Source organism: Chiloscyllium plagiosum, chromosome 4 (genome assembly GCF_004010195.1).
Source record: "Chiloscyllium plagiosum isolate BGI_BamShark_2017 chromosome 4, ASM401019v2, whole genome shotgun sequence".
In the NCBI taxonomy this organism is placed as follows: domain Eukaryota; kingdom Metazoa; phylum Chordata; class Chondrichthyes; order Orectolobiformes; family Hemiscylliidae; genus Chiloscyllium; species Chiloscyllium plagiosum.
The window spans coordinates 81,781,022-81,800,203 of NC_057713.1; the positions used below are offsets into that span (position 1 = coordinate 81,781,022).

Sequence of the window (19,182 nt, forward strand, 5' to 3'; positions counted from 1 at the left end):
CCGGATCCCATGAAGTCTCATACCTTCAGGTTAAACCTGGGGCAAGGAAACTTCCTGCTGATTATCAGTTACTGTTCTTCCTTAGCTGAAGAATCAGTATTCCTTCATGTTGAACTGCACTTGGAGGAAGCACTGGGTGTGACAAAGATACAAAATGTACTGTGGGTGAGGCATTTCAATGTCCACCACCAGGAGCAGCTCAGCAGCAGCACTACTTATCAAGCTGATTTGGTCCTAAAGAACGTAACTGCTAAACTGAGTCTGCAGTAGGTGGTGAGGAAAGCAACAAGAGAAATAAACATACTTAATTTCATCCTTACCAGTCTATCATCTGCAGGCGCAACTGTCCATGACAGTATTGGTAAGAATAACCACTGCAAGAAGTCGAAGTCCCACCTTCACATTGAGAATAACCTCCATTGTGTTGTATGGCACTATCGCCATGCTAAATGGGACAGATTTGGGACAGATTTAGCAACTCAAGACTAGGCATCCACAAGACACTGTGGGCTATCAGCAGCAGAATTGTACTCCAACACATCTGTAACCTCGTGACCTGGCATATCCCCACTCAACCATTACCATCAAACCAGGGGATCAACCCTGGTTCAATGGAGAGTGCAGGAGGGAATGCCAGGAGCAGCACCAGGCATACCTGAAAATGAGGTGTGAACCTGGTGAAGCTATAAACAGGACCATGTGCATGCCAAATAGCATAAGCAGGAGGTGATAGGTAGATTTAAGTGATCCCACAACCAGTGGATCAGAAGTAAGCTCTGCACTCCTGCCACATCTAGTAATGAAAGGTGGTGGACAATTAAACAATTCAGTGGAGGAGGCTTCACATATATTTTCATCCTCAATGTTGGAAGAACCCAACACACAAGTACAAAAGATAAGGCTGAAGCATTTGCAACAATCTTCAGCCAGCAGTGCCAAGTGGAAGATCCTTCTCAGGCTCCTCCACTATTCCCCAGCATTACAGATACGAATCTCTAGCCAATTCGATTCACTCCATGTGATATCCAAGAAATAGTTGGAAGCACTGAACGCACCAAAAGCCTTGACAACATTTTAGCACCCATGCTGAAGACGTGTGCTCCAGAACTTACCACATCCCTAGTCAAACTCTTCTAATGCAGTTACAATGCTGGCATTCAAACGACAATATAGGAAATTGCCTGGGCATGTCCTGGACACACACAGCAGGACAGATCCAACCCAGCCAATTACCGCCAAATCCATTTACTCTCTATCATCAGTAAAGTAATGAGAAATGTCATCAACAAAGCTATCAAGCAGCACCTGTTGAGCAATAACTTGCTCAGTGAAGCCCAGTTTAGGTTCCTCCAGGGCAACTTAACTCCTGATCTCATTCAACCTTGGTTCAAACATGGTCAAAAGAGCTGAATTCGGAGGTGAGGTGTAAGTGACAGCCCTTGATATCAATTTGACCACGTGTGGCATCAAGGAGCCCAAGCAAAACTGAAATCAGTGCATAATCAGGGGATAAACTCTATGTTGGTTGGAATCCTACCTGGCACATAAAAAGATAGTTGTGGTTGTTGTAGGTCAGTCATCTTGGCTCCAAGTCATCTCTGCAGGAGTTCCTTAAGGTTGTATGCTAGTTTCAAGATCTTTAGCTGCTTTATCAATGACCTCCCCTCCACAAGATCAGAAGTTGGGATGTTTGCCAAGGATTGCACAATGTTCTCAACATCTCAGATACTGAAAGCAATAAAATTTGGATAATATCCTGGCTTGGGTTGACAAGTGGCAGTTAACATGCATGCCAGATAAATGATCATCTCCAATTTCTTGTGATGTTCCTTCCAAATTTTAAATTTTATAAAGTACAGTCGCATTCTTGATAACATGTGGGCTATTACTTTACCTTTTCCATGACATAAATATTTTTTCAAACATTAAATAGTTCAGTTAATAAGCTCCATCTCACATTTTTGTTTTGAATTTCATTACAAAAGTTAAGGAATTATGCCTGTATACTATTGTTCCTTTGCACCCGCAACAGACATAAACTTCATAATGTTGAAGAGCCAATAATAATTACAAAGTCTCCTTTTCCACTGTACAGCATCTCTGATATTAATTTGATTTCTTAATAAGGACCTCATTTGGCCTCTTCCCGATTCCAGTGCTATTGCAAGATGATAACTTACCTGAGCCACTAGTGTCAGTTGTCATTTTAAAAGGTTTCATAAAGTCAGGACAGCCAGCATTGGTTCAGTTGTTAGAACTACTGTCAACGTGCCAAAGATTGCTTGACATTCTGCTGTCCATATCCTCTTTGCCTGTTTTCATAATGTTAATATTTCACACAACGCCGAGTTATAGTCCAACAGGTTTATTTACAAGTAGGAAGGAGCAGTGCTCTGAAAGCTATACTTCCAAAAAACCTGATATTGTATGACTTTTAACTTTATCCACCCCAGTCCAACACCAACACCTCTACATCATGTTTTCATAACAAATTTGTTAGGTACAGCTATTGTGCTGAAGTTTAGACACAGATTTCCAATAACACCCGTACATTCCCAGAAATCTCATGATTTCCTGTTACATCTTAGGAACAGGAAATTTGAACAGATTCAGTTCTTGGCAAAACTTGCTCTTGCCCAAAGTCATTTACCCTCATTGAAGCGCATTTGCTTGGTGGAATTTATTATTAAGGCAGCTAACTATAATTGCTTCAACAGATCTTCTCATTGCTTTATATGTTCTTCCCAGTTGATACTGTAAATTACAATATACGCATAAACTACAAAGTTAGGCACTTCAGCTACAACTTGAGTCGTAAGTCTATGAAACTTAGCTGAGCATTTTTTATACAATCTCCTAAGCAAGGCATTGGGAATGATCTATTTTTGTGAGGGCATTCATTTTTCTGTAATCTGCGCAGAATCTATTAATCAACCTGGAATAATGGAATCCGTACAGTATGGATGCAGGACATACCGACCCTCCAAAGAGATCCCAACCTCTCTCTTACACACACACACACTTTCCATCATTCACCCAACCAACCTACTCCTGGACGATGAGCAATTCAACTTGGACAATCCTCTTTGGACTGTGGGAGGAAACCCATGCAGACATTGGAAGAATGTGCAAACTCCACAGTCACCCAAGGGTGGAATCAAACTCTGCTCCCTGGCGCTGTGAAGTAGCAATGCTAACTACTGAGCCAGTGTGCTGCCCTATCTGGTTAACTCCAGATTTGGCAGGTCCAGGTGATTTTCCAGCATATATTGAATCCCCATTTTCACCTGAGCTTGTTTTTCCAGGCTTGACTGATAGCAATATTATTTTATCAGTACTGTAACCCCTACACCCACACCATTTGTGGTTAACATTATACGTCTCTACAGTTTTCTTTCAATTTCCTAGGTAACCTTACTGGATCTTCACATTGTCTATCCTCTAATTACAAAAATACATTGTCTAACCATCCCAGTATTTCCGCCTCACTAGTCAGATTGTAGGAGATTGACTTTGTGAATTATCTATCTTGCTTTTATCTCATTCTCACTTTCCCTATTAAACTTCACGACTTACCATCTGTCATACCTGCTCTTTCTTAACTTGTTTTCTATGATGATATGTATTAAACATGCTTATGTGATATAATCGATTGTTCTTTCTGCAATCAGGAGTATCTACCAGATAAGTTACTTTACTAACCCTCCTAACTGCCTTTATAGATCACTGATTTGTGCTTTCAAATGTTCTGGTTTTAGCATGTTTGCCTGCTCATTCTTCCATTTTTGACTGTGAAGTTTCTAAATGCTCCTGTGCTACTTTGCATGTTCAGGAGAGTCCATAATCCAACATTGAGGATTCCTCTTCTTTGCCTAGAAACTTTTCCTTAATCAATTTTAATAGATCCCTTACTACGTAACCATAGTTCAATTTAAAAGGACTAAACCCAGTAGAGTCATTTGGGGAATATCTGGTAGCAAATGTGTAAAATATGCAATTCTAGTCTACACTGCTGCCATGACTATTGAGTGATCTCAATACTTCTGTCTTCCAAACATTCTGTTTGCCTTTTGCTTGTTCACCCATGCTTACCTGTACATTCTCAAACCCTGAGTTTTTTCACAGGTTTTTGACAGTATCATCAGTTTGGTGATCCAGTGCACAAGAATAAAAGGGAAATTATTGAGAAGATAGTTTAGAGCTTTGATCTATTTAAATCTGATGATTATATTTTCACAATGTCTCTGCAAGAACTCAGTTGTTCACTACCAGGAATATATTTTAAAATAAATCACAGGCCCAAATTACAGTGCAGTTACTTTTATCTGTACTTGAAGACTGATTTTATGTTCTTGGCTGTCATACTGTGAGAGACATTGATTTAAATTGTTCATTGTGTTGCTGCAACTTGCCTGCTTTAGGGCTCATGTTTGACAGAGTCCTAAAAATAAGTAATGGTTGGTGAAGCAGTGAGAAAACAAGACTAAACATATAAATTAACTTGATTAAATAAAACAGCATGCACCTATTGCTAGTTGTGGTTAGTAATTATTGCCTGCGTAAACAGCAACTACTGGCTGGCCCATTTCTGCTGGATGAGGGATGTTCAAGCAGTTGAAATTTAAAAGTGATTGCCTACCTCTGACTGATATTTTTAGAGAGAGCCTGTAAATGAAACAATATACTTTCTACTGAAGTAGGAAAAGCTACATTCTCACTGCACGTTAAGAATATATTGCCAAGTTGTGGGATCCCAAATTGAGTTGACTCTTTGATATTAAGTATTGAGTAGCCTAAACAGCAACTGCTTAGATTTATGTAGTACCTTTAACATAATAAAACATTTCAAAGCACTTTGCATTAGAAAGCAAAAACCTTGATCAAAGAGTATGTTTTAAGCAATGTATTAAAGGAAGAAAGAGAGGTAGAGAGAGAGGTGTAGAGCCTAGGACCGAGGACCAGATGGAATTTACCTTGCATAAATGTGATGTGTTGTATTTTGGTAAGGCAAACCAGGGCAGGACTTACACAGTAAATGGTAGGGTCCTAGGGAATATTGCCAAGCAAATAGGGTGCAGGCACATAGCTCCTTGAAGGTGGAGTTTGCAGGTAGATAGAGTAATGAAGAAGGTGTTTGGCATGCTTGCCTTTATTGGTTATAACATTAAGTATAGGTCATGTTGTGGGTTTATAGGACATTGGTGAGGCCACGTTTGGAATACTGCATACAGTTCTGGTCACGCTTCAATAGGAAGGATGTTGTTAAACTCAAGAGGGTGCAGAAAAGATTTACAAGGATGTTGCTAGGACTGGAGGGTTTGAACTATATGGAGAGACTGGGCTTTTTTCCTTGGAGCAAGGGAAACTGAGAGGTGACGTTATAGAGGTTTATAAAATCATGAGCATAAATAGAGTTAATAGCCAAGTCTTTTTCCTTGGGTAGGGGAGTCCAAAACTAGAGGGCATAGTTTAAGTGAGAGGGGAAATACTTAAAAAGTACTTGAGGGTAATATTTTCATGCAGAGGACGGTGTGTGTCTGGAGCTGCCAGAGAAATTGGTGGAGGTGAGTATAATTTAAAAGGCGTCCGGTTGAGTATATGTGTAGGAATTGTTTAGATGGATATCGGCCAAATGGGACTGGGTCAGATTGGGATGTCTGGACAGATGAGTTGGACCAAAGAGTCTATTTCCATGCGGTATGACTCTGACTCCATGACTCTATTACTGTTACCAGGATATGATTAATCGTTCAATCCTTTCTTGTTCAAATGTAGCAGACTTCAGACGGCACACACATATCGCATGTTGTTCCTTGTTGATATTCAGTGAAGGGTATTGCCCACTGACCATCCTGGGCATGTATGGCTTTCTGATGAGTCCTGCTCTCCATCTGCTCCTGTCCCTCTTCTCATTCTTTTAATGATGCTGTGTTTGAAAAAAGATACCTACCACTGTACCATGTCTTCGATCTTATCGTGCAGATGACATGACGTCAGGATCAAGTTTATCACATCATTCTTTGTAGGCTTCAGCAACTGTAAATAACTTTGAAAAACACTGTATACCTGTACACTAACAATAGCTAGTAGAAATCAATCTTCAGGCTTAGGGGTGGGTGCAGGGAGAGGTGCAGATGAAGGGGGTGGCGGGAGCAGAGTGGTGAAGGTGGGGATAGGTGAAGACATGCAGAGGGTATGACCTGGTTGGTCAATGGGAGGAATGAATCCATGAGGTGGCTGAGAGGAGTGGAATGGAGGGGGAGGGGCTGGGAAGGGAGTCAGGGGAAGGGAAGGAAGCTTATTAGAAATTGGAAAACTCAATGTTGAGTCTTCCGGGCTGTAGACTGCTCAGGCAGAAGATGAAGTGTTGTTCCTCCAATTTGCAATTTGGTTTGCTTTGGTAATAGAGGAGGCCAAGGATGGTCATGTCGGAAAGGGAGTGGGACGGGGAATTAAAATGCATGGTGACTGGGAGATCCGGTCAGTCCCTGCAGGATGAGATGCTCAGCAAACCGTTCCTTAAATTTACGTTTGGTCTCCCTAATGTAGAGAGGACCACATCGGGAGCACCTGATGCAATAAACTAGGTTGGAAGAGAGGAAGGTGAACCTCTTTCTCACTTGGAAGGACTGTTTGTCCCTTCCCCCGATTCCCTTCTCAGCCTTTCCCCCTCCTGCCACCCCTCCCAGTCACCTATCGAATTCATTCCTCCCATTGACCGGTCGTACCCTCTACCTATCTTCACCTATCCTTACTTCACCACCCTGTCCCTGCCACCCTATTTATCTGCAGCTCTCCTTACACCACCCCCAGTCCTGAAGAAAGGTTACACCTGAAATATCGACTTCTTCACTTCCTGATGGTGCCTGGCTTTCTGTTTTCTTCCAGCCTCTTGCTTGTCTACTTTGGATTCCAGCATCTGCAGTTTTGTTTCCCTCTAGTAGAAATAAATCTGCAACTAATTTGAAAGTATTTGATGATCCCTTTAAATAGGACAAGTGTGGATGTTTTTCTTATTGCTGAACATGTGTTCAGTCTTGCAAGTAAGTAAGAGAGAGCACTAGTTGGAACTTTGAACTCCAAAATGTCGATGTTCTTGTCAGGTCAGCTTTATGCACTGATTGACATTGCAATCTTCCTTCTCTTGCTTCACTTGAAAGTGTATGTGTACACTTTGTGAACCATCTTGACTTTTTATTATGCTTATTGTACTCAAAAATCAGGCACTACACATCCATATTTTACATCAATATAATTTACAGCACAAATATAAGTCATTCAGTTGAACAATCAATGCTATAGATAAGCTTTCTCCTACTCTACTTACTTCATCTAACCCTATAGGCCAATCAGTAGCTTCCCTTATCTGCATTCACACTGTTTCTTTCAACCATACCATGAGGAAGCAAGTTTTATATTATTTCTTGAAAGTTAATGTTTCAGGTCTGTGATCTTCCATCAGAGCCTCCTGCCCATTGTAACTATTTTACTATCAAGATTAATATTGCTTCTCTAATTGCAATTTGCACTGCCTTTTATTAGGAGAGAAAATAATATTCCTGTTGTATTCTCCCATATTAATGCATGTGTTGCATGATAAAAAATACAGCTGCATTGTCCTAGACTAGTAGGATCTCTATTGGGAGTCTATAAGAACGGAAAGCTTGGCTGTAAGTTAGGATAGTGCTTCAGTATTTGTAGAAGTTCCCATTGCATGTCTAAGTAGTCTGAGATCTGGCCAGTGATAGATATAAGATTGAGAGAGGCCAGGAGATGGATGAAATTTCTAACATTTTGAATTACCTTGACCCTCCCCCCTTGTAAACTAATTGAATGTCATCCTCAGTTGTGTAGCAGTTGATGTTTGTGCTGACTGCTTTAGTAAATTCCTTCATATGATTGAACCTACCGGCTTATGCTCTTCAGCTAGAAATACTTTAATAAATGTATCCTCAGTTTGGGAATCCTCCCCGCAAAATTGCTCCTCATAAGATATCTGCTATTGCAAAATTGAATTGTATTAACTGTAATCTTTTAAAGTGTGTTTGTACCATTCTACAATATGACTCTAAAAGTGTGTTGTTATTTAATCACCATAACCTGTATATTGTGGACATAACTTATTTTGATTAAATTACTGCATAAGATGATGATTTGCGCCATGGTAGTTATCTCTGCATGGGTCATGGGCCCTGTTGTAGAACGGCAGTAGGGCCTTTATCTCTGAACCAAGAGGCCTGGGTTCAAGTCCCACTTGCTCCAGAGGTGTGTAATAACACCTCTGAATAGGTTGATTAAAAAAAGGTATAATTACTCATCATTTGTAAGAATTCTCAATCTTTTAGTTTTAAACAAAATTCTGCCAGAAATATTTATATAAATATCTTGCAGAATTATTTTGAGAATGCCAAGATCCTGTGGCTTTGACTATATTAATGAATCTCTGGGAAAGGTGACCTGGCTGAAATTCCAAGGCACACATCTGGATAAAGTAAACCTCTATAATGGTTACTTGACAATCAGATAAATTCAGATTAAAGTTCTGACTGAGCATAACTGTAAGGTTGTGTTCACTTCGGAATCAAATTATATGAACTTGAGTACCAGCATCTTCATTACATTGGCAGGATGCATTTTGCCAATATTAAAGTGATTGTTTTGTATTTGCATTATGGGAGTGGGAAATTCACTTTGAAAAGTAAATTTATTCTAGCAAATGTAAGTATTGCACATTAAAGATAAATAATATTACTTTGATTTACGTGGATTGGGCACCATTAGTTCAAGAGGGATGAGGAAAAATAGTAAATGTGTCACTTCTATGCTGGCTAATTTAAGAATTTCACTCAAGTCATCAATGTTATTAACTGATGAATCATTCATTGATGTATAAAGCAAATCCCCGATGCCTGTTTGCTCTCACAAGCAATTTATTTTTCTTTGGGCAACAAACAACAGCAATGCAATTTTACAGATTGCATTTGTACAACTCATTTATGCCATTAACATATTTCCCTACCCAAATGCTTTCTCAATACTAGTTTCTTTTTCTAACCATCACTAATGAATTCTGATATCAGAGCAGAACTCCCAGGCAATTAACGCATTGCTTCTGTTTTAAGACAGTCGGCTATCCCTTCAGGTAATTGATTGGGCCATACCCTTGTTAGTCCTGCTGTACCTCCATCAGGATACCTCAGAATCATCCCACCTTGACTCTGGGCCAACCACCAATCTTCATTTTGAGAATCTTAAAGACAGGCTGGAGAAAAATTAACCTTGGCCCTGTGGCTTCACTCATATTTACATGCAGCGGTCAAGAAATGCCAGCAACAATGATTTGAAAATGAAGGGGAAGGGAATATATTCAATTTAGCCATTCCAAACACACCTAATCCATTCATTTCCTTTTCCTTCATTCACCTAAAACAATCTAATCTTGAATGTTGTTGAAGTTTCTGTCTCAACAGTCTGTTTCAACCTTTAACCATAGAAATGAATTCAGGTTTACAATTAGCAATGTAAAAATGTTTCTCCTGACTCTTTCACCTTGCTTATATTTAGTCTTATACCAAGGCCTTATATTCATGATCTTTTTACAATTGAAAATACACTGCTTTGATTTTATTCTGCTGTGTTGCCCATAATCTACATTGTTCTAACAAAAATAAGTTTAGGAATGCGAGGCATTACATTGCTTTGCTGCCTGATTTATTATCGTGTTTCTGCCGGTATTGTGTCCAAAATGGTAGAATAGCAGAGGGAAATTTTAGTGCAAGTCTCTGAGTAGCTCTTGCAAAAACAAGGTTTCTTGAGCAGGGATGATTTATGACACTACTGCACAATCCAATTACATTATTTGAATAAGGATATAATACCAGCTAATCACAGAGCACCTGTGTTGAGTCAACACTTTGGGTTCTGAGACCTAGGAATGTGCTACTGAGCAACAGTTGAAAGATTGTGATCATGGAGTGCTCATTGTGAAACTATACCCTGGAGAAGGATGGCTCCCAACCAAAATAAGGGGAATCCTAAAGGGGAACATCCTGAAGGCTCAGCAGAGAAGAACTATTATAACTAACCAGTTGAAACATTCAGCAGTATGATAACTCTTGAGTGGGAAATGTAATCTCCTCTTCAGTTATCCTGTATGTATCCATGTCACACCCTTAGAAATATGAGCTCACTTGCAACACCTTACATTTTTCAAGTGACTATGTTGTTTTACGGCACCTAATGAACTATGTTACATATTGTTGCAAACACACCCCTTGTACACTTAAATTTCAGTGCAACCAGGTTATTAATTTACTACCCCAAACAAACAGAATGCTGGAGAAATTCACTGAAAAAGAGTCATTCAAGATTTGACAAACTAAGCTTTATTTCTCAGTGTAGGATCAAATTGCTGCAGATAGAATATGAACTGAAAACAAAAATGTGTTGGAGATCATTGGAGCTAAAGTGAGCATTTATGCAATATTGGATTGGGAGGGTCCGTGGGGTTGTAGTTGGAGGAAGAGTTTGAAGAGATGATGTCAACATTATTGCTCAATCCAGCCATGCCTCGACCACTCACATCCGCCTCACAGTAGCCACTGAACTGTGTTAGTGGAGAACTGATTGCATTAATTGAAATGGACAAGATGCTGCCTCACTTCTCCTTAATCAATGACTAAATTTGTTAAAATTCAAGGCTGTAAGGAGCCCTGATGAAAAGGCCCCAACCTAAAAAGTTGACACTCCTACTGCTCTGATGCTGCTTGATCTGCTGTGCTTTTTCCAGCTCAAACTTTTATTGATTCCAACATCCTGGTATAACCTCCTTTGTATTCTCTCTAATGCTATCACATCCTTCCTTTGGTGAGGTGACCCAGTATTCCAGCTGTGGCCTAACCAATGCTGTGTACAACTCCAACGTTACCTGCCTGCTCTTATACTCTGTGCCACAACTGATGAAAGCAAGTGTCCCAAAAGAAATATAAAGAGCAATCAAAAGGGAACAAGAATAGCAGCAAACAGTTATAGAGTCGTACAGCATGGAAACAGGCCCTTCACCCCAACATCCATGCTGACCAGGCTTCCTAAACTGAACTAGTCCCATTTGTCTGCATTTGGCCTATATTCCTATAAACCTTTCCTATCTATGTACCTTTCCAAATTTCTCTTAAAAGTTGTAATTGTACCCGCCTCTCCCACTTTCTCTGACCACTTGTTCCATATATGCATCACTTTCTGGTTGAAAAACAGGCCCTTGTTTTAAAAGATCCCTCAGGTCCTTTTTAAATCTTGCCCCTCTCACCTTAAACCTTTGCCCTCTAGTATTGGGCTCAACTTCTCTGAGGAAAAGACTGTGGCTATTCACCTTATCTATGCCCCTCATGATTTTATAAACCTCTGAGGTCACCCCTCCGCCTTCAGGAAAAGGGCCCAGTCTGTTCAGAAAACTGAAACCTTCCCGGCTCAGTAACCTCCTTTTAACTTTTTTTTGCACACTTTCCATTTTTATAACAGGGCGACCAGAATTGTAAGCAAAATGTGGTTTTGCCAATGTCTTGTACAGATGTGACATAATGTCCAAACTCCTGTACACAGTACTCTAATGATGGCAAGCATGCCAAACACCACCTTCACCACCCTGTCTACCTGTGATGCTACTTTCAAGGAACTATGTATATGCAATCCTAGGTCTCTCTGTTTGACAACACTCTTCAGGGCCCAACCATTAACGATGTAAGTTCTGCCCATGTTAGTTTTGCTAAAATGCAACACCTCTAGATTAAACTCTATCGGCCATTCTTCAGCCCACTGGACTAATTGTTCAAGATCCTGTTATAGAGTCAGAGATGTACAAAATGGAATCAGAACCCTCGGTCCAATTCGTCCATGCCGACCAGATATCCTTCCCTAATCCAATTCCATTTGCCAGCACATGGCCCATATCCTTCTAAACCCTTCCTATTCATGAAACAATCCGGATGTCTTTTAAATGCTGTAATTGTATCAGCTTCCACCACTTCCTCTGGCAGCTCATTCCACACACACCCACCCTCTGTGTGAAAAAGTTGCCCCTTAGGTCTCTTTTATATCTTCCCCTCTCACCCTGAACCTATGCCCTTTAGTTCTGGACTCCCGCACCCCAGGGAAACGACCTTGTCTGTTTATCGTATCCTTGCCCCTCATTATTTTATAAACCTCTATAAGGTCACTCCTCAGCCTCCGGCTCTTCAGGGAAAATTCAGCCTATTCAGCCTCTCCCTATAGCTCAAATCCTACAACCCTGGCAACATTCTTATAAATCTTTTCTGAACCCTTTCAAGTTTCACAACATTCTTCTGATAGGAAGGAGACCAGATTTGCATGCAATATTTCAAGAGTGGCCTAACCAATGTACTGTACAGCCGCAACATGACCTCCCAACTCCTATACTCAATATTCTGATCAAAAATGGAAAGCATAACAAACGCCTTCTTCACTTTCCTATCTACCTGCAACTCTACTTTCAAGGAACTATGAACCTGTACTCCAAGGTCTCTTTATTGAGCAACACTCCCTAGGATCTTACCATTAAGTGTATAAGTCGTGCTCTGATTTGCTTTTCCAAAATGCAGCACCTCACATTTGTCTAAATTAAACTCCATCTGCCATTCCTCAGCCCATTGGCCCATCTGATCAAGATCCCATTGTAATCTGAGGTAACTTTCTGATGAACAATAATAGACCATCACCATCTCCTCCTACTGTCAAGACAATTGTGTATCAAATTGGCTAGCTCGCCCTGGATTCATTGTACAAGTACTGTGGACAGACTGTAGACCGTAGTCACAGGAGAGAGTGTGGGTTCCTACCCAAGAGCCAGAATGTCAGACTATTCAACTGCTGGTATTGGAAAAATAAAAGGTGAACAAATATCTGTCCCTGCCTTCACTTTACTCTTCTGTCGGCAAGACTGCCTTTTAGATACAAATCAGTTCTTAGTGCAAGAGAGGAAAAATGTGTCATCCTAGATCTTCCAATCACCAGTTGTAAGAATTTTTGTATTTTGGTCTTTTTTATCCTTTTTTAAGCACCTGGAACCGTATTTTTTGTTGTCTCTTTTATTGTGAAATTTTAGTAAAAGATCTGTAGAATAATGATGTGATTGTGTATTCATTCATTATTCCATCCATAAACTCAGCAAATAGTTCCTGAAGCCTGTGAATATCTGATTATAAAATTGTGCAGAGATCGAGCATATTGGGTTCTCTGCCAAGTTTACACATTGTTGTCGCATATATGTTAGAAAATTGGCATTGCGCAACTGGAAAATCTGTACTAAGTTCTGTGCTTTCTAGCAATATCCTTTAGATAGGTTCAAATAGTTTTAATGACCATGCAATTTCCCTTGCAGGATAACTAAGACACTAATAGAAGAAGATGGCGTAAACTGGAGAGAAAAAGTGTCAGCAATCCCAGTAGTCCCTGTATCTGCACAGCAACATAGGTGGGAGAAAGATTCTATTTCCCATGCTGCTGAAAGTAAAATCCAGATGACTAATGAAAACCAACACACATCTCCAAACCATGGTAATGGCAAAACACATCAACTATTATTGGTATTGTTGCAAATAATTTTGACTTATGATTATGAAATGTTGATCTCATCATATATAGAAATTTGCCTAGATGGTCAGAATGAGTACTTACAGTTGTACCTGAAACAAAATGCTCTGAGTTTAGTGGATGCCAACTTCAACCTAACACTTGCAGTCAAATTGCTAACTGAGATCGGCTTTGGCCTGGATTTCTGTATCACGTTGCAAGAGCTGAATACATAATCCAAGCCAACATTTTTGTGCAGTACTGCAGGACTAATGTATTTTGGAGGTTCCATCTTTTGAATGAGACTAAGTCTGATATGCCTGTGCGAATGGACAAAAAATGGTAGCATTATTTGAAGACTGAAGACCTGGCCAGCATTTAGCCCACATTCAACAAAACCCAAGATATATTACTTTAACTTTTATCTTTCTTTGCTGTGAAAAACTTGACTGCCACATTTGTCACAACACAATAATGACTACAATTTAAATGCCTTTAATTGACTAGTAAGTTACGGCACGATGGCACAGTGGTTAGCACTGCTGCCTCACAGCGCCAGAGACCCGGGTTCATTTCCCACCTCAGATGACTGACTGTGTGGAGTTTGCACATTCTCCCCGTTTCTGCGTGGGTTTCCTCCGGGTGCTCCGGTTTCCTCCCACACTCCAAAAATGTGCAGGTTAGGTGAATTGGCCATGCTAAATTGCCCGTAGTGTTAGGGGCAGGGGTAAATGTAGGGGAATGGGTCTGGGTGGGTTGCGCTTCGGCGGGTCGGTGTGGACTTGTTGGGCCGAAGGCCTGTTTCCACACTGTAAGTAATCTAAAAAAAAATATGCTGAGAACATAGCTTGCAGTTTTATAATATCTTTTATTTCTTAACTTGATATCTGCCATAACTATGATGTTGCAATTTAAAAATTTGCATTTATATAGCACTTTTTCACAGACAGACAAAAATACGCGATAAACCATAAAAAGCAAAACCAGGAGGTGTAGTCTAAAACTTGATCAAAGAAATGACATTTAAAAATAGTTCTAAACAAGAGGGAGGGAAGGCAGTATTATCTATGAGGAAATTAAGGGTATGTGCCTAAAAAGCTTAAATCCTGGTTACTAATGAGAAATGTGAGCACCTTAAAATAAATTCCTTTGGCATTGTTCATAGCTGTTTATTTTGTGTGTTCTGAATAAAAATTATGTTTTGAATATTGAACATCCAAAATAACTGCTGTGCGTGTATTGAGACTGATATCTGTTTAACATTAATGTTTTCACCACCCTATCGTTTTGAGATGATATATAATATATAATACAATTAATTATTATTTACTACGCAATAACTGAATGCCACAATCTAGGTGTATTTACCCTGAATTCCAAATATTTCTAAAACTAGTTGGCTCATTGGACCAACATTGTGGTGTCGCTTTTTAGACTAACTGAGAACTATTAGTACTGTTGATCGGACAGTCATTGCTGCCTCTCCTGACAAGCCTGGTGCATTGCTGCGTCTATCTAGCAGCCTTGTACATCCTTTGTGGACCATCTCACCTTGCATTATTTCTCTGCTCTGTCTAACATCAACCGTAGCCCATGTAAATGCCACACACAATGCTACATGCATGATTGATATAGTTATTGTTCTTGCCTTCTGGCATACGTGCCTGCTGTACTGCATGAGCATGAGCTTGCCTTTATTAACCCAGGAGTGCTTGGGCCAGGTTCATCCTCTGGTGTAAGTCTCTGCTGTTGGTTAGGTACTTGTGCAGGAGATGCCTTTGTTCCCTCAGATGTGAAATTTGCTCATCTGTCCTCTTGTCTCTGCCAATGGAGTGTGGCCTTTCCATCCTTCCTTATAAGATGTCTCACAAAAACAATTCACACTTTAGTGGGATTGCACTTGTGTGTTTTTTGCAAAATTGTAATTTTCCCTGTACTGTTTCTACATCAGCTGCCAACAATTACTCCCTTAGCTAGGCCACAGTGACAGGCCAGTTTAAAAAAAAAGCCTAATTACTCATACCTGTAACAGGAAAATCAGGTTGTTACAGCCGCAGCAGTATTATACTGTCTCAGGTTGTTGTCACCGATATTCCTCCACATTTTTAATCTTTCTCCATAGCTATCTGGATAATGGCTTCAGGTATGCGTCATTTTCTTCACATGTTGATTGAAAAGAGCCCTCAACTTTATGACTATGACACTACAATTGGGAGAAACAAATGATGCACTCTTTCAATAATTTTCATATTGTTTGTATTTTTGTGCTCCTTTAAACCATTCTTGCACTTAGTACTGTACCAAGTGCAGTACAATAATAGCTAATAACAGTGTTGAGAAATTGATGCAAAGAAATGCTTTTTAACTGGAGATTATGGGAGCTATGTTTTCATTGGTTAATCAATGTAAGAACTCATGGCAACCAGTTTATGTACCACACTCCATATTGGAAAGGCGCAGCAGGTCAGGCAGCATCCAAGGAGCAGGAGAATCAACGTTTCAGGCATAAGCCCTTCTTCAGGCTTATGCCCGAAACGTCGATTCTCCTGCTCCTTGGATGCTGCCTGACCTGCTGCACTTTTCCAGCAACACATTTTTCAGCTCTGATCTCCAGCAACTGCAGTCCTTACTTTCTCCATATTGGAAAACCCCAGTAAAGTGCTTTATTTCTGCTGTGCCTTTATTTAGGGGATTAAGGAGGGTGATGAGGATAATGTATTTAATGCAGTCTAAATACATGGATTTTAGCAATAGCCTGCATGGATGACCACTCAAAGATAAAATGTCATCAGATCCAGGGAAAAGCAAGAAACTGGATGCTAAATTTGTTCAGAGGTAGGAAGCAAAAGTAATGATAGGTGTTTTTGTGATTAATAGGGTTCACAGGCCTCAGAATTTAGCCCCTTGCACTTCATGTTATGTACCAATGATTTAGACGAATGTAGGGACCACATGAAGAGATTTGCAGTCAACAGTAAAGTTGGCCATATGATGTGATGAAGAAAACTGCATAAAGCAAGAACATGTAGAAGGATATCAAAGGGGCAGAAGAATGGCAAATGAAATGCAATCAGGAGAGGTGTAAGGTAATGCATTTTGGAGAACAAACAAGACAGAGGAATACACAATAAATGGTAGAATTCTGAGAAGTCTGAAGGATGTAAGGGACCTTGGATTGCATGTCCATATAGTCACCAGAAAGTAGATAAGGTGCAGGGAGCATTGGTTAGCTTATTTAGCTGGATGTCTCTTTGCAGAGCAGAGTGAGCCAACAATGCAGGTTCAATCCCCATACCCATGTCACCATTGCAAGTCCTGCTGGTGATCAAGGTAGAAATCCTCATTGCACAAAAAAATACTCAGTGCCAAAAACTGAAAGGCTCCACACCAAGAGCACGAAGGTGAGATTAGGCAGGATGATATATTGTTTGGCTGGCACAAACATGATGGATCAAAAGGCCTGCTTTTGTGCTTCTATTTCTACATACAATAAATATTCTGATCACTTTCTAAAGGACTATCACATATCCAGTATCATATGCTTGAAGATCTTTAATGTCTCAGATTTATAACTTTGTTTTAAGAGTTTCTGTTTTGTTTAAATTCTTCCAGGTAAAAATGTAGAAGAACATTTTATTTCCTTGAAGCAGGAAGGTAATAGTTTTGTGAAGATGACCCAGTACAAAGAAGCCATTGCAAAGTACAGTGAATGCTTAAAATTGAAAATCAATGAAAGCACAATTTACACAAACCGGTGAGAAATATAATTTTACACTCTTAAGATTTATAACTTCATAGTACAATATAAGAAAAGGACTTATAGGAATGTAATCACAAAGAAGAAGCTCCCATGATAGCTGATGCACAAACTTAACAGAACACGCCCTGGCTATTTGAATTCTTTAAACCCCTATTTGGTCTTAAGTACCCTTTAGGTGCAATGGTATATATAGTTTGAAGTGAGTCACAAAAATAATCCCTCTTTTTCAAGGCAGTCTTTCTTCACATTTTGTGATGAAGAATATATTGTCATGATCACTGTTGTTACTGTACTGTTCTCACTTGTGTGGCAACATAGTAGAAGTAAATCAAAGGGGTATGGTCTAAAATTCCTGGCAGTGTAGTGCCTCACACAGGTAAATGCAAGTTAGAAAATAAGCCCTGTAGGCACATGCACAGTTTTAACATTGTCGAGACAAACCAACTCTCATTTATAGTCTCAAGTATTACATCAACTGACCCTGTGCCAAGTGCTACATTCTGTCGGAAAGTTTTGTTCATGGTACTCAGCTCACCCACATTAAATAAGCATGATGTGATTTAAACCCTTACCCTGAGCAGTTGAAATTGGGTTTGTAAAAGTTATTGGTTTGGTTGATTTTTTTTCAATATAAAATATTGGTTGGATTTTCTACTTGCATTAATCTTTGTTGTATTGGAAGCGATCATTTTGCATCTTCCTTATTTATTGAAATTGCAACAAGGTAGAAACTCAATGGTAATTCATTTTGGGATTCCTATAGCTGTACAAGTTTAGATAATTTAAAAAGGAACACCAAAGGTAAGATGCTGACTCCTTAACCATAGAGTATTCCACGATTTACAGACATTCCTAGTTGGGCATGTCAAACAAAGTTTGGCATTGCCAAATCAGGCATGTGACACATGCCGCATTTTCATTACAGAAAGGAGGCTTTAAGTGGAATGGGTATAAAACCCTTATCAGATGCGAGAATTCTCCTCTCTTTCCATAAATCATAAAGAGAAATGGGTGCCACCCCACCATAAATTTAATTTGGCATTCTTGCCCCACAAGTGCCAAGCAATGATCATCTCCAACAAGTGAGAATGTAACCAACTGTCCTTGACAATGGTGACTTTTGCAGAGATGGGTAAGACATTGACAATATCACTGGAGAGTATCTAGTGGAATTTAAATCCAATTGAATCAAAATTGAAAGCTAATCTCAGTACTGGTGATTGAGAAGCTATAATTTTATTGTTTTCAAAATCTGGTTCACTAACGTCCTTTAGTGAAGTAAATCTGCCATCCCTGCCTGGTCTCCAGATCTACAGCAATGTATTTGACTCTTAACTACTGTTTGAAAGGTCGAGCAAGCTATTAGTTCAAGAACATTTAGTGATGGAGTATAAATGCCTAAGTCTCAACAAAAAATAATATTAAAAATGAGTAATTACATCACTGAATCCCTCACCATCAACATCCATGGGGGTGAACATGGACTGAAACTAAACTTAATCAGTCATATAAGTACTGTACCTCCAAGAATACATCAGAGACTAGGACTTAGTGTGTAACTTGCCACCTAACATCCCAAGACCTGTCCACCATCCACATGGCATAAGCATGTTTGGAATACTTGAATGAGTGCAGCTCTAATCGCACTCAAGCAGAGCGACATCATCCAGGACAAAGCAACCAGCTTGTTTGCACCCCTCCCCATCCCACCATCTTTATCATTCACTCCCAACACCACTGTCACGCTGTGGCAACAGTATATACCACCTACAGGATGCCCTACAACAACTCACCAAAGCTCCATCAACAGCACTTTCCAAACCTGAAACCTTCTACCA

General features: G+C 39.8%; 1 protein-coding gene across 4 annotated transcripts in view; it reads left to right on the plus strand.

Moving 5' to 3' along the window:
* The window catches only part of LOC122549145 (sperm-associated antigen 1-like), a 138,093-nt gene that overhangs the window by 96,591 nt on the left and 22,320 nt on the right, over positions 1-19,182 (plus strand). For all 4 annotated transcript variants that reach the window (XM_043688484.1, XM_043688485.1, XM_043688483.1 and 1 more), the window contains 2 exons: positions 13,394-13,569; positions 17,197-17,338. In XM_043688484.1, coding sequence (XP_043544419.1) covers positions 13,394-13,569; positions 17,197-17,338 — 318 coding nt within the window. The remainder of the gene's footprint in view (positions 1-13,393; positions 13,570-17,196; positions 17,339-19,182) is intronic.